The 16,042-nt window shown below is 39.5% G+C and overlaps 1 protein-coding gene across 2 annotated transcripts in view; it reads left to right on the forward strand.

The window, feature by feature from the left end:
* Positions 1-2,145: 2,145 nt before the first annotated feature.
* The window catches only part of NBEAL1 (neurobeachin like 1), an 88,776-nt gene continuing 74,879 nt past the window's right edge, over positions 2,146-16,042 (forward strand). For both annotated transcript variants that reach the window (XM_082001657.1, XM_082001658.1), the window contains exon 1: positions 2,146-2,310. In XM_082001657.1, coding sequence (XP_081857783.1) covers positions 2,260-2,310 — 51 coding nt within the window. In that variant the 5' untranslated portion in view covers positions 2,146-2,259. The remainder of the gene's footprint in view (positions 2,311-16,042) is intronic.

A 16,042-nucleotide genomic window follows, 5' to 3' on the forward strand; every position in this document is an offset into this window, starting at 1 on the left:
GCACATACCACAGCACATGTATCACATGACTAAAAATAATTTTACAGACTCATTGTTGTCAGTGTCCCTCCATCCATGCTAGGAACTATGTTTAGATACTGCAGTAAAAGATATTTCTCCCACTCCTGAACTGCTGATCCACATGATGTAACACCGAGCACAGATTAGCCCTTAAATTTCTTCAGGGAAGCTTCACTGATCTTTTAAAGGAAGACAAATATGCAAAGGCATGTTGCAGGGATCGATCTCAGACTGTCTCTGGGCTCTTGGTGACACCCATCCCTAGTGATTTTTTATACAGCAGACAATTGCACAGTCAGTTCCTTTGCAAAGGATTTCCAAACCTCACATGAAACCACTGCAGCAGTGTGGAAATCCCGTGCAAAGGCATCAGCTGTGCAACGAATGGCAATGAATGCTTCATTACATGAAGCCGTATGAGATTTACCCAAGCGAGGAGATGACCCAGTGGCAGAAGGATCAGGGCCGCAGCCAGAAGTTGCAGGGCCGTGATTCTCCCAGTGAACTGGAGAGAAGGCCCAGCTCTCCTTCAATCTCCCTCTCCGTACTTTGGAGCCTGGCCCAACGTTAATTTCCAGACCCACTTTCCCAAGTGGGACTCTCCAGACAGACACGGAGGGAAGCCTGTTCCCCGGCCAGTGCCCTGCCAGTCACACTGTAAGGAGCGTGTTATTGAACGGGCAGGAGGAAAGCGCTTTGCTGGGGCGCTCTGCCTCGGGAAGGTCAGCGCACTACCCGTGTGCTGGGAAAGAGTCACAGCGCTAAGCTGAGGAATGTCTTTTCACATTTCTCCTTTGGAAATCTAACTTATTTTAGGAGCATTTTCTTAGTCCTATGCAAGCTCTGCACACGAGGCATGGGCTGCTTTAAAGCGGTAGCGGAGTCTATGTATGGATCCATGCTCCTCAGGCTTATGCAGGCAGGCCTCTGCGGAGCATATGTAAAACACACGTATGTGCTTGACAGCCTTTATCACTTGTTAAGTAGTGTGGAGGCTTCCGGAGCTTCTCCGTCCCACAAGGACCGGGAATGGCGATCTTTTTACGGGCAAACAGACTCCCCGTGCCGCAGAGGGGCGCGCCGCCTGACCGGGACCGGCGGCTCCCCAGCTGAGGCGCCGCGGGCTGCGGAGCGATTCAGGCACAGGCGGTGGGCGCCTCGGCCCGGCCCGCCCCCGCCCCGCGGGGCTCCCCCCGCTGCAGCGCGCGGCCCCAGAGCCGCCGGGCGGGTGCTCCGCCTGCGGCAGAAGTGCTTGCCGGCAGCCAAGATGGCGCCCGCGGTCTCCCCGCCCCTCGGCGGTGGCCTGGGGCGTGTGCCGGAATGCGGGCGGGGCGGGCGATGTGGCGAGTCCCGGCCCCCTCCACCGCCCGGTGTTGCCCGGTTGCCACCCGCCGTGGCTTGGGTAGGCTGCGGGAGAGGCCGCGGTGGTGCGTGGGGAGGTGGGGGAGGCGGAAGGCGCGGTGGGTGGCGGTGCGGGGCAGCGCAGGGCTTCTCCCGCGCCCCGCGGGGCACGGGGAAGGCCACGGCCGGCGTCTCCGCCTGGGCAGCCGCTATTCTGCGGGAGGCGCTGCCGCCTGGGCCCGCCGGGCTCCGGGACCGTCTGTGGAGCCCGGGGTGGGGGGAGTAGGGCGGCGGCGGCGGCTGTCGCTGCTGGGCCGCGGTCCCGACCTGCGGGGAGTGGCCGTCCCCCCGCGACGGGAGGGAAAGGCGCCTTGCCGCCTCTCCCCGCACCCTCAGGGCTCCGCGTACCCTTTGGGCAGCCCCGCTGCTGCCCCCCCCCCCCCCGCCCCCGCCGACTCCCTGCAAAAAAGAGAAAGCGCCACGAAAACTAGAAGCCAGACTTCTCCGTCGTGGGGGTGATAATGTCAGAGGCGAAAGCAATGCGACCTGCCGCCGCCTAATTCCCGAGGTCGTCTGTGGGCTTTAAGTACGGATTTGTTTTTTTTCTTCCTGCACCAAAGGCCTGAAGGGTATGTTTTCACTTTCAGAGATTAGAACCGAAGCAGCGCTGGCAAAGAACGGACATGCTTGACACTTGTCTGCAGTTGCTTGTGTTGTTCTACGTTGTTTACCCGAAAAGGAGGGACTGAGACCGTGTTATTTCATCCTTGGCTTCTTCTCGGGTTATGATATAACTGTAATAATAAAGCAAAAGCTGCGGAAAGAGCACCTGGGAACTGAGCATGGTAGGATCTTGAACAACAGTAGCTGGTATCGACGAAAAGAGGAGGGGAAGGAATGGCATCGCGAGAGAGGCTGTATGAGCTTTGGATGCTTTACTGCAGTAAGGTAGATATTTGGGGGGGGGTTGTTTGTGTGTCTTTTTCCTCTTTTGTTCGGAAGTTAGGTATTTAAAAGGTATCTAACATCTTTTAACACTTTTTTTTCTTAAAAGTTGCATAGACTTCTCTAGCTTCTGTAAGCATATAACTGCACTTCTTAGACTATTTACAACCTAATCTCCTGATTTGCTGTTCAGGCTGGGCTTTTTTGTGTGTGAGGTCTGAATTGCACAGTGTTCACGGCTCAGCTTAAGCAGTTGTAGCTATATCTTTTAACTATGTGAATGCATATGTTCACATCATTCTTTGTTTTGTGGGGGCATGGCATTAAGATGTATTGTATTCTATTAACTCACTGCTGTCTAGTATTTTGTTTTATACTTACTGTTTTCCGTGCAGCTCCAGTTTCGTTTAAACTGTATTAGCTCCCAAAGAGCAGATTTATTAAGCTACTCCTGAGTCTTCCTTTGCTTGTTATCACCATAACACTTAAGTACTTCATTAATAATAATGAATTTCCTTCATCTGGCAGGAATGTTATTAAAATACTGTCATGTCTCCATTTGCATTTTGCAGTGTAAAACAATTCATATGTTTAAAGCACAGGTCCTAATTGCCGCTGGGCATGCTGAGTACGTACACAAATTGGATTGCAGATTATCTAAATAGATATCTGTCAAATAAGAAACATACAAAAAATAACTGTAAAGCAGGGGAAAGGACTAGCCTACTGTCATATAGAAACTCTGTGCCAAGGATGGCGTTTGGTGGCCTTATTCTCTGGTTTTGTTTTGCCTTTTTTCTTTGCAGTCTCGTGCTTTGTATGTATCACAGTTTCTTTAACTTTTCAAACCAGTAGGGCATTAAGGGAGAACAGACATTCTCTTGTTCTTCTTCGCAGTTCATTTCTAGAGAAGGCCCATCTCAAGAGCATAGAATGTGGGATTTTAAGTACGGACCATCTTGACAACGCAAGCGCACAAAGCAGTCTTAACTGTAGCTTTTCTTAATTTTTGTGTGTGTGTGAGTTTGCAACCCTAATGCTCTTTATGTAGTTAAAAATAAAATTAGGGCAAACATAACAGCATAGTATGACTTCTTACTGCTACCATTGTGGGTGATCTGTTGGGTTGAAACATATTTGCATAGGCTTTTGCCTTTTAAACTAATGTAGTAATGTCAATGGCAGTAGGAAATGGACTAGCACTGGAGGAGATGAATGTTTTGCCAGTGAGTTCATCGATGTGAGAAGAACAAAGAAGCTTGGAACAGACTCCAAGAATCCAGGCTTTCCTCAGCTTTGGGAGACACAGGGCTGCAGAGATGAGCCAAGCTCTGAATTTCTTTGCCTAGCCAGTCTTTGTCTCTTTCCTCCCTAGTTCTTTATAAAATACTTACACCTGTCTGTCTTATACCTTCTTCCTCTTTGCTTGAACTTTTCATTTGGATTGTATGCTTTCCATTTCCATGTTGTCAATGTCCCGGCAGAAAGTTTGCATAAAGGAGTGCTAGTTAAAATCTGTGCTTTAGACCACTTAGAGGATGTTCAGTTTCCTTACGAGAATGGTGTGTACACAGCCTGTTCAGCTCTCAGGTGGTGGAGGATGGACTATTAAAAAAAAAAAATCCGGTTATATACTCAGCCTCCATGAGCTCAGTCACTTTTTTTGGCTTCTTTTCTTTCAGACCCATATATTAAGGGGCATGGTTAGGTGGATTCATGTGTTGACAAGGACTTGTCCTTAAGTAGGAAAATACATATTTTTTTAAAATAAGAGAGCTTGTCTTCAAAAGTTGAAGGCAACTAGAGTCACTCCAAAAAAAGGAGTCCTCACTTTTTCAAAATGTGGTAGACAAAACTGATTTTTCCTTCTCTCTCTCCACTGATTCAGGTTAAAGTGGTATCTCATTCTGCTTGAGGCAGGCATCCAGCAAACCAGTGTTTCCTCTTGGGTTAATTTTGGTGGACTTGAGAGCAACTGAAGAAACTAGGTCTTAGGATGTAAAATGTTGTGAAGCCTTAATGTAAATTAGATTGTTCAGCCATGTATTGAAAACATCTGTGTGCTGTACTTTGTTCTCCTCAGAGCATCTACCACGATGGGAAGGTGTAGCAATAAATAATCACCAGTGACAGGATATAGTGGTTTAGGGAGAGGTCTCGTTATACCTGGGACTGCCCAGTGAAGTCTAGCATTATATCCTGTGTTGCACTGTCATGACTTTGTTGTGGCTGACATCCTGGGAAGGAAAGCTAGGCAATTTCTCCAAACTACAAAAACCGTCGGAGAGTCACAGTTGAGTAAGGTGGGAATTTGTTGTGCCACAAATCCCAAGTACATGGCTTTTGCTTTTGCAGCCTTATTAGCTAAAGAAACAGTAAAATTCAATCTCCTTTTTTTGTGTGGTGCTTCAGATTGTTGCTAGTAAGTAGCCTTGTTTGTCTTGCCTTTTTTAGATAACCAGGTCCTTCGTGATAAGTCTGTTAAATATAGTACCCCGTGCTGCAACAGCAAGGCTAGCAAGGCTTTTCATGTCTGTTAAAGCGATGGATAATGTTGTGTTACCATCTTACCATCTATCCTGGGTCGGTCCTGACTCTTGTTCTTTATGATCAGTTGACATCTCTGGCAGTGTCAGGTGTCGGGTGCAACAATTACTTTTGTGCAAAGTAACATTAGGAAGGCGTTTCTCCGTTTTCATTGCCTCTTGTGCAGTTCAGCAATTGGAGATTTGGGCAGACAGCAGCATGTAACTAGGATCTCTGCAGAAGCCGTTTGTTGGATGACACCGTGCATGAGGTGTTTTTTTTTTTTTTCTTTTTTTCTTTCTTCTAAGATTATGTTTGAGTGACTCCAAAAGTTAATTTTTAGTTGGTATTCAGTTGTTTTTAATCTGGCAGTTTCTAATTTAAGGTTGGGGTTTGGTTTCGGATTTTTTTTGTCTGCTGCTGTTCCACTAAAACCTATAGTGTAGGGCAGTAGCTACAAAGCTGCAGATTATAGTCTGCTGTTTAAGATGCCCAATGAAAGTAGTAGCCCACACATGATTTATGATGGTTCTGATGTTGCATGGAAGCAGTTCAAAAAATTCATTTAATTTAGTGAAGTTCAGATTTGAGTCATTGGGGTTGTATCACAGCATTGCATTGTTAATAGCCTGAGTTTTTCCTGCCGTGTAGTTGTGGTGTGGTTTTTTTTTTTTTTATTTAAATGATGATGTCAAACTTTTTGCAAAGAAAGCATTGTTAAGAATGCAACTTACTGGCATGTTTTTTTTATGATTTTCAGTTTCAAATGGTTTTGGTGTTTTATTTTTTTCTGTTCAGTTCTCTGGTCATGTAGAATGCTGTTAATCACTTGAATATTGATACGGGTGTAAGCTGCTGTCCTCTCATCCAAACGTAGGAATGTATGCATTTTGAGATAACTGAATTATGTGTAGAATAGGTAACACAGGTCCTTTCTATAGAAGTCACTAGGAAAAATTTTCTCCAGTAGGCTAGGTAGAGAATGGTAGTACCAAGCATGTTGATTGTCATTGCAAAGCCTTCAGTGACCTTATGTAAGTGCATATGCAGCAGATACCTGAAAGTGCTTTACTAACATAAGTGTACAGCAGGAGAAGAGCTGTATTAGGTGAATTGAAGTAGTTTGGGAAAAGGACATGCTTTCGTGTGTGTTTGTGACCTTTTCATGCTCATGTGACTGCGGTAATCTCTACCAGTTTTGCCTTGTAGCCTTAGACCAACATGGCTGTAATATTACTATTGTAATATTAGTTGATTAACCTTTTCTTAGGTGTTAATTATGTATCAGTATACAAAATTAATTTCTATTTTCTAATCCTCTGAAGTAACTGTTATTGCAGATTCAGATTAAAGAGATTCAGCATTTGTAAGATGAGACTCATTATCTGTAAGATTTTGACTATGTGTATTTCATCTCCTCCAGTTGTTCTGGTAGGTATTTCAGACTCTTAGACATAAAGCATGTCAAGATTTCTATTTTTTGTTTTACTCAGAAAGTGATCATATACCCATTTATATGGAAAGAGATTTTTCTGTATTAAAAAAAAATCCCCAATTGCCTTCAGGAGGGGTTTCAAAGGCGTAATATCTTGTAGGTGAGATAATAGTTAGAAGGGAAAGCTCTGAGTCTGTTCCTCAGCCAGCTTCTCGCTTGTGCTTCACATTTCAAAGAGGGAGCGTGCAATCTTAGTGTCATTAATATAGTAGGGACTCTGTGTGTTAGCAGTTGTAAAGCTAATCATAACGTTCTGGTCTTTACTAATGCGGATAGCTGAGACAATCATGTCCCTTGCTGTGTTAAGAGCAGCAGACTTGTGTATAAGATGTCATCTTAAATGTGCTTTCTTATCTTGTGCTGTATTTCTCTCTCTCTCTCTCTCTCTTTTTTTTTTTTTTTTTTTTACACAAAATCTGATGGTATTGAGATAAATATGTTGTAGTTTTCTCTCTGGCATAGTGAGGGATATCTGTATATTATAAATATTTTCTTGTTTAGTATTGTAGCATATAAAAGTACCACGTCTTTCTATAGGAGAGCATTTTCTAGTACTAGATTAAAAGATGTACAGAAAAAACATTATATGTGACTATATGCATTATCCTAAAAATGTCCTAACATGGTTAAAGTCCTGTTACTTCGAGTTATTTTTTCATCATCTGGGGTCCTCATAGGCTGCCTTACAGGAATCAGAAGACTTCAATGAGAAAATAGTGGCATTAGTCAGGAGCAGACCACTGTGATGAGTGAAGTGCTACAAACTCTGATGTGCTAGCAGTGCTAGCTTTTCTGTAATTACATGGCTGTCTCAATGATTGGAAGACCATTGCATTGCAAATACTTTGAAGCTTTAACATATAAACATGTGCGTTTAGTTGTCCTGAGTTAAACTTACATTTGTATTATGAGGACTAAAGAGGTCATTTAAATTAATGTGTACTCTGTGCTGTGAGAAGAGTCTGTGAAAGCGAATAATTTCCATTCATTCCCCGTTCCCTTGTCTTAATCCTAACATGGTGTATAGAATTGAGATAAATTTGACCTTGCATTGAGAATAAATTTATGTGCCTTTGGATCCTTTCAAGTGTGTGCTCCTTGGGGGAATTCTGTTAGCATCAGCCACCTTGTGTTGGGCCAAAACTAACATAAAAAGAGGGTGATCTTGATAGCCAAAAAAGTTGGCTTGGAGCAAGAACATACCAGTTTTCTCACTGTGTGGTGATACAGTTTGCTAAGCTGACCTACTAACTGGCTGTCACTGGCAAAAGGGGTCCTGCCGTATTGTCAGCATCTTTTCCCCACTGTTTTACAAAGTACTACCTCCCAGACAATATTTTATAGTTCAGTTGAATCCCTTGGTTACCTACATCAAAACATTGGGGCATTTAATGTTGTGTTCAGCAAGTGACAGCAAATATATACCTTCTGGAGGAGTATTATGACATTATCAGGGGATGGTTCATCAGCTCATATTAAATAACATGAGTTTTTGCTTGTAAGAGGTTTTTAACCTCTGCCCCTGTATAAAATTGGAGAGTATTTGTAAATAAACTAAAAAAGTTTATGATCAGATCAACTTTTAAACATGGTTATTGTAGGGCTGTGTAAAGCAGTGTGGCTGAACTGAGTTTGTTCATCTAAATGATACTGTAGTTGTGTTTCTCAAAGAAATGTTGTTTTAGCAAAATTACGCTTAGTTGTAGTGAGATGCATGTAATTCAGCAAGAATATAATCTTTGACCTTAAACTGTAAGCCCCGTGTGAAACACTGACCTTTGCATCCCAAATACGATCTCATCCTGACTTAGCTTGCACTTGTCTTCCTTTTTGTGCAATTGCTGATTTGCCAGTGATTCATATCACTATATATAGCTTTTTTTACATTAGATAAAGAAGTATTCAGCTTACAGCTAAATGAATGCTTGAGCAAACCGAATGTTCAGTAAAAGTAGTTTTTCACAAGTCACTTGTCATGTAAATTCATGCCTCTGCTAAAACTAGTGAGTGGAGATTTATTAAACAATTGCTGTGTAAAATACATTTTCTGCAGATTGTTTTAAATACACTCGTCAGAATGCAGAGGTTTAACTTGTAAAAGAGTGTGAACAAGTCACTTGTGGCCATGTGTTGGTGAAAGTATCTGTTCTGTATTTGAGATGCTGAACTAAGAATGGATATAAACAAGAACAGTTGGTCTTCAATTCTGAATTTACTGTCTGCTATTTAAAGAGCTGTCTCATAGTCAAAGATCTAACATAATTCTGATACAAATACAGAACTTTTCATATATATACAAGACATTAGTCTCTCAACTTAGAGTAGCCGTTACCTTCCTTAATTATGGACCAGGGTGACCTTGTGCTAATGGTTGCTCAGACACAGAACAGGGACTCTGCCACAAAGAATGCAGACTTTGGGTTGAAATGAGATAGCAGATAAATCTGCTCAGACAGAGAAGTAAGAAAAATGTAACATTTTGCAAGCTATGGAGAAATTACTTTGGTGTCTTATCATTTTATAATATATTTGGCAATACATATTTGTAGCCACTACTTTTAGATAAAGAACTGTCTGAGTTTTGTCCATGCTTTTGCTGTAAGATTCAGGGTCTTACTGGTGTCCAGCATGAGGTTGAAATTCCTACATGTCCACAGGTTTTTGGATTAGTACTTTACATAATTAATGAGAAACATCCAGTTCTGAACATACCAACAGATGTATTTCAGATCAAGCTTTTACTGAAATGAAAGAACCAAGTGCCTCTTAAATGGAATGATTTATCACAAAGCTAGAAACACAGGCTTCTGGTTCTGTGTGTTGATGTACTAATATAAGAATGAGTTTAACAAACACTGGGCTGTTGTGTGGTATCTGAGTTACAGCACTTTTAATTTGTTCATCTGGCTCAGATCTGGGGGTAGCATGTGTCCTGATAAAAGAATATTGCAGAATCAACTCAAATATGCAGTATGTTTGTGCCGTAATACAGAAATGGGAGAAAGGCTTTGCCAGCTGCCCATTGAACAGCATTGTAGCTTAATGCCTGAATCCAAATGTTGCCAGTAGATACTGTTAAAATATTTACAGGCTTCAGAAAGGTTAAACAGCTGCCATACAAGAGAGAAGAGCTTTTTTAATTACGGAGCTGTTTTTGATGAAAGAAATATATGTAAGAAGGAAAAACCCCACCAAAACATGCACACATCTCAACAGTACAGATAAGCATCTTATTTTTTTAAAAAAGTAATTTGTTCAGATAACTTTTCCAATTTATCTTCTAGTAAATGGGAGACTGCAGTAGAGGAGGATGTGAGATACAATAGGAAATACCAAGAAATGAAAACTATGCTTGATTATTCTCACCATAAGTGCTGTTTTCTAAGTTTGACATCTCACTAAGACTTCTCCATGCATCTGCAAATCTAAACATTAGTGGTTAGATTTCTGTGCTGATAAAATATTTGCGTGTGTTGATGCTTTCTCTGGTATTTAAAGAATTAATGAGAATTTGTTTATCAGATTTATGATTGAGGATTGCATGTACCTATAGCAAACGATAGGAATTGCTGTATAAAATTAGGAATTAAATTTAACTGCAAGAATGGCTAATTATACTAGTATCTAAAAGCAGAGCATATTTTAAAATAGCGAGGATATTTAAGAGGTTAAATTCCAAAGGCTATAAAGGCTTTTGAAAGCTTTGTCTAAAGGACACTTGAGAGACACACAAACAAAACCTCAAAATAAATTCATGGTTAAATACCACTCTTGCATAGCACAAAGAGAGCATAAAATCAAAACAGATGCTAAAACTTTAATTATCTAATAGATAGCAATTATAACATAGAAAATACACTTTTATTTAAATAACCAGTCCAAGTGATTCTGGCTTTTAGACTGAAGTTGTGGGAGCGCAGGGATGAAGACATCTTTCAGGACATATTCCTGAAGTCTGAATGAAAACAGTGAATGCGCTTGCTTTTAATTATTAATATAGGGAGGATTGGTACTCTTCCTACTGTCAATTATCATCCACCAGAATCTGCCTAAGAACCTGTAGGAGTATCCCATAAGACGTTTAAAAAATAATAAGGAAGTGAAGGCAGAAGTTGAAAAGGTAGCACTCGCATTGCAAAGAAGAGTTTAGCATTAATGCTAGAAACATCTATAAAAAGCAAAGTGAAAATGAAGCTGCTTGACTCCTTTAAGATGGCAAGATTGCTCTTTTAATATTAGTAACAATTTTAGGAAAACATCATACCTTCATATGGTTTACTGCCAGTTTTCACTTGGAATGTGGAAGGAGAATTTAGGAACTGAAAAAAAGTTTTACAAGCTATTGAAACTTATTATTCTAAAAGCATCATGCAAAAAGAGTAAATGTTTGGGTTCTGTGGAAGAGTGATTGAAAATGTTAACTGTCAACATATGTGGGGCATCAACCCAGAGTTTCTGGTGATGTAATCCTCGTAAGTTTTGTAAAAAGTGGTTGTGGTAGATGCAGGCTGCTTGTAAGTCACCTTACCAACTCTGTCAATGAATGTTTGGCTAATGCATTCAATTATATAAAACTTGGATTCATTTGCCTGTGATTTTGTTGAAGTTTGGACTATCTGGAATAAACAATTTTCTTGACTGAAGCTTCATGGGAACTGTAGGCTAAATGGTTTAGCATGTTCTGAGAAGCGAGGAAGGAAAAGGTTTTGATGTTCCTGAATTTTTTTTTTTTAAATAACAATTTTGGTTAGGTCTGCAGTGTTCATATGCTTTCAAAGGCAAACTTGGAATTTGGGAGAGAAAATACCATTATAAGAAGGGTAGTCCTCTAACATTTGTGGTGTATAATAATCTAAAATACAAAAAAAAGTCTCAAAAATGGCAATGTGTACAGTGGCTCAGGTATGACTGCATACAGGTGGGTTTTTTCTCCACAGCATCCCACATCATTCACTATACTGGATGGATAAAGCCCCTGGGGATGAAGCAGGGTATAGAGAACATGGGTGTTATTTGCAGAAGTTTGACCTCATTATTTATCTGTGCTAATAACTAAAAAGCAGAGGTGCAATGGATGCCAAACAGCAATTGCACAAGTAACGCAAATTCTGCTATGCCGATAGTTTTTGAGTCTTTTACTTTTTTTAAAGGGTGCTTTTGAAAAGTGGATTTAGGGGTTTTTATACCTTCAGTGTATAGTTCAGTTGCAGTACAACATTAATTTAAGGCCTGGTGAGGTTAAGAAGACAAAACAAAATTGTTAAATCCATAGCTAAAGAAATAAAAAATTGTTCTAGTTAAATTCAGTGTAAAGTAATCATGTGACACTTAGAAACAAATACAGACTTCTTTTTCATAAGCTGTACACAAATTCTTAGCCTTTTCCTTTATCTGCTGAAAGACTTGACAGTATTTATCTGTTGATATGGTGAAAAAATAGGCTGATGTTTTTGCTGTTGTAGCAGCATCCTGCTTCCTTTCAGTTTGTCAAACTTTTATTGTCTCTTGCATCACACTGAAAGTTAGAAAGTTGACGGGGAAAAAGCAGGCTTTGCATGTGTTGTTGCTAAAACTCAGCCCTTTTCTCATATAAAATGATGGCATAACTTAAAGTTTCAAACTAATCAGGTGTTAAACTCTAAACCTTTCCTAAGCTATCGTTTGAGTTTTCATTAAATTTAGGCTTATCTTGACACTGTAGACTTTTGACATCATGTTATTTTAGTTGCCTTTGAATTATTCAGGATGTTTCTTGTTCCTTTAGGCTTAAAGTACAGCTTCCAGCTTTTACTGCTGTTGGTTTGTAATCTCAACTTGGATGGGAAAAATGAATGTTAATAGAATGTAGTATGTCATGGTATGGTAGACTCCTGGTAAGTGCACTGTGCAGTGGACTCTATAAGGCTGAAATACTGTATGCCAGCTTGTACATGGAGCTTGCCAAGGGGTACCTTCTATTAAATGTGAAGACATTAAAATCTGAGTTCAGGTTAATTAGGTTCATCCCTTGGATGGCATCAGTCACATGCCAGTTCCAAGCTACAAGGCTCTAATGGTATTGTCATTCAAAGGAAAACCAACAACAACTCCAAAAACAAAACCCCCAAAACCCCTAAAAAGGCAAGAGAAAGAAAAATAGAGGCTTTTCTTCTATTTTAGTAAGAAAATTTCCTTTTTTTTTTTCCAGTTTTGTTGGGAATCTGAAGTAGAAAGGAAATTAAATGACAGCTCTCAAATAATTGTCTTTTTCTTTAACCTAAGGCATTAGAGAAAAATTGCAATTATTTTTCTTGTTCTGAAAAGAGAAAAAATATATTAGCTTTGACTTCTAATGTATGTGAGCTAAATTTTGTCAAGATTGACCGCCTTAGGTTTATTTTGGTATAAATCTCCATGCTAAATGGAATTCTCTAACTTGTCCCAAAATAGTTGTTGCTGTCATGATTCACTGCAACTCCCATTTATAAAACAAAACACTCCACCTTTTTTCTTTTAATTCCAGAAATGGAACAGAATGCTTGTGTGAATTTTTCAAAAAGGAGGTTTATAATTGCTTGCCAGGAGCCTTTCTTTTGGACCAACAACTGATGAAAAAATTAGTATTGTGATTAAAATGAAAAGTTTTGCCCAAAGGTAATTCTCTTGATAATTATAATTGATTAAATTTATCAAGGCAATTTAGTCAGTTTAGAACGGTTTATCATGAAGTCTTTTATTAATTCTAACTGTAGTATTGCTACTATAACAAAGCTTTTTCAGGTTTTGTTTCGTCATTTTGCAGATTTGAAAGGTTCACAGAAAGCATAAGCACTTTGACGTATTTCAGAATAAAAGCTACTAGGACATACTGTGCTGAAAATGTTACCTTTTATGTCTGAAAACATGAAAAGGAAAAAGCTCCCTTAAAACAAACCTTCTAATCCTCCAGTGAATAGTTTATTTCCAACAGTGTTGAGAAATGTTCTACAAGTCTGCAGTCTACAAGTTACACCGATTACTTCAATTAGTTTTAAGACTATTAAGCTCACCAGTGATCTAAAGGCAGTATTATGTTTAATTTCCTCATGTTACTTTTTGTAGGTCTAATTTAGCCTTAACACCAAGGGATTGTTACTATTTTAAATAGAATGCTTGGGGATGGGGTATTAGTTACCATAATACCATTGCCGGTGAGATTTTATGGTAGTGGTTCAAAGCTGAAACCCACTTTGAAGGTTGACTGACTGCCATGCACAGTAGTCAGACTGGGCTGGCTATTTTATGACTGCATGTTAAATTTAACGACTTCAAGCAACTGTCTTGTCAAACAAGTCGGGCTTGTCTGACAGTGGGACTCTGAACTGCCCTGCAGGGAATTTTTGCCTTTAGAGCCTGGAATGCGACACTGCAAATAGCCTCGGGTGGATCCAGCTTTTGTTTTTAGCAACTAATACTTCCTGAACGTAGCTATAAAAATTGTACTGAGCTTTGCCCTTCTAGTTGTGTCTGTTTGCTTGAAGCCCTGCTAGAAATGGAAGTTACTGGTAAATCTAAAAGCAACACATATAGACGTACATAAATAGTGTCGATTTGAAACCTTGGGTAAAGGTGCCTGTATTGCACAGGTGCAGGTCTAAAGACTTTCAGTGAGAGGACTTCAGTGCCAATTGTGTAAAATGTTTTAATTTAACTTAGAGTGAGCTGTAAGACTTCAGTACTACCTGGCTTGTTATGAATTTTAAAAATGTTATTACTAGTGCAAAAAATTCTTGTTGACCTTCTTGCATAGGCAAACTAGTTACTGAAAAATAATAACTGGATTAGGACATTTCTTTGTCATTCATTTCATCAGCCTTCATAAAGAGTAGAGAAAGCTATTGTAATTTCTAGATTATTTAGTATATCAAAGACAAGAGCCTGTCCCAAGTTAGTGTAGATTTTTGTTATAGTTTCTTTTCACCTCATTGCCTTACAGAGTGTCATATCTGTGAGAAGGGCGTTAGACTGGACCTCCTCTGTGCTGTTGGCTTTGTTTGTGGTGGTAAATGCTGAAGTTGGTGTTAGCCTTGAGAACTTGTTTCCCAGTTCCGTCAAGTCTAAGGATGGCCTTGCTAGAGTCTTTTTAGAGATATATATATTATTTTTAATATAGATATATTTTAATTTTTAATAAATATATATGTATATTTTAATATATATCTCTCAACTGTTAAAATGTTAGACTTCGTGGGAAACTTGCTATTTGTTTGGCAGTGTTTAGCCACAGCATTGCTATACATACTATAGACCAATAGACTGGTTTTATTTAGCAACTTTTTTTCTTTCTAGTATTGTACTAACTGTGTTGGTAAAGAAAAAAAACCCAAACAAACCTCCCTTTTCTGGATGTTTTGTGGTTGGTTTTTTTGGTGTCATGTGGTTTTTGAGTTTTTGTTTCTTGGGTTGTTTTTTTTAGATATCTGTTAGAAACAGTACACTGCTCAGGCCTGGAAATCTTTCTTTTTGAAGTGTGCAGAGCTGTGACAGCTGTGATTGTGCTGAGAGGGTGTTATGAAAACAGAGGCCTAAAGGGTGGTGTGTTGTTTTGCTGTGGTGTTTTTGTTCTTGCTTTTTTTGTTTGTTTGTTTGTTTTTAAAGAAAACCAGAAGTATTTATGGAAGGGAAGGAACAAAGAAGTATTTTCACTTTCAGGTGCTTGGAGCTACATTTGATTTATTTGGCTTAAAATACTTTTTTATTACTGCAGGTAAATGACTGTTGCTATAGCAGTTTCACAGGCCTTCATTACAATATGTTGAGCTCAGAAGCCTAAGCTTAGACTCTGCAGACTTGGACTTGTGGCTGTCAACTAAAGGACTTTCTACTTTTTTTTTTTTTTTCTGATTCGCACATATCCTTACAATGACACCCTTATGATAGCCTTGTTAAAACTCTGGTTGTTTTCAGTTTATCACTATGAAGAGAAATGGCTACCTTAAGTTGGATTTTAGCTTCTTGGAATTTCAAGCCATGGAGAAATTATCTTCCAGAAGCTTTAAGACATGCTTATTTATGAATTTCTATTTATGAATTACCATTCAAATAAGATACAGAAATTTGTCTTGCACAAAAGCTAGGCAAGTTTCAGGTAAATAAATGAAATGCTTGGGCTTGTGACTTAGAAAGCTGCAAGGTTTTGAAAATCAACATTTTCTTATTTTCTAGTGATTGGAAAGTTGTAACTGGTGAAAGGTGTTTTATTACTACATACAGCTTCCTTTTGCTTTTACTGCTGTTGTACAAATCAAAAATTTCGTTCTGCATTTCATGCTGATCTCGTAGGGCGTGTCTGCAGAGTGTGTGTGGTGGGGCTGGAGAAGAATAACAATCTAAAATTGGTTTATCACAGTTTGTCCTTGTGGTGTATTATCAAAACATGTGTTACTTTGTAAGCTGTGCTTCAAAAGCATGGAGCATCTTCAGCCAGCACCACAGAACACAATTTGGAGCTCTTGTCTGATATATAGCCTCCACCTACATTCTGTCTGCAGAATGACAGCAAAAGGGTAATTATGAAAGTGGAGAATAAGAGAATGTATTCCATAGGTTTCACTGCTTTTAATGGTAATAAGGCTTCTGAGTATTGAAGGTGCTTTATTATTGTCTGGCTAAGTTACACTGCTGCCTTGGGAGGACTGCATATGTAATGGAGTAGCTAACAATTTATAGTGAATCAGCTGGAGCCATTATCGCAGT

Source organism: Phaethon aethereus (assembly GCF_964289735.1).
Source record: "Phaethon aethereus genome assembly, chromosome: 6".
Taxonomy (NCBI): Eukaryota; Metazoa; Chordata; class Aves; order Phaethontiformes; family Phaethontidae; genus Phaethon; species Phaethon aethereus.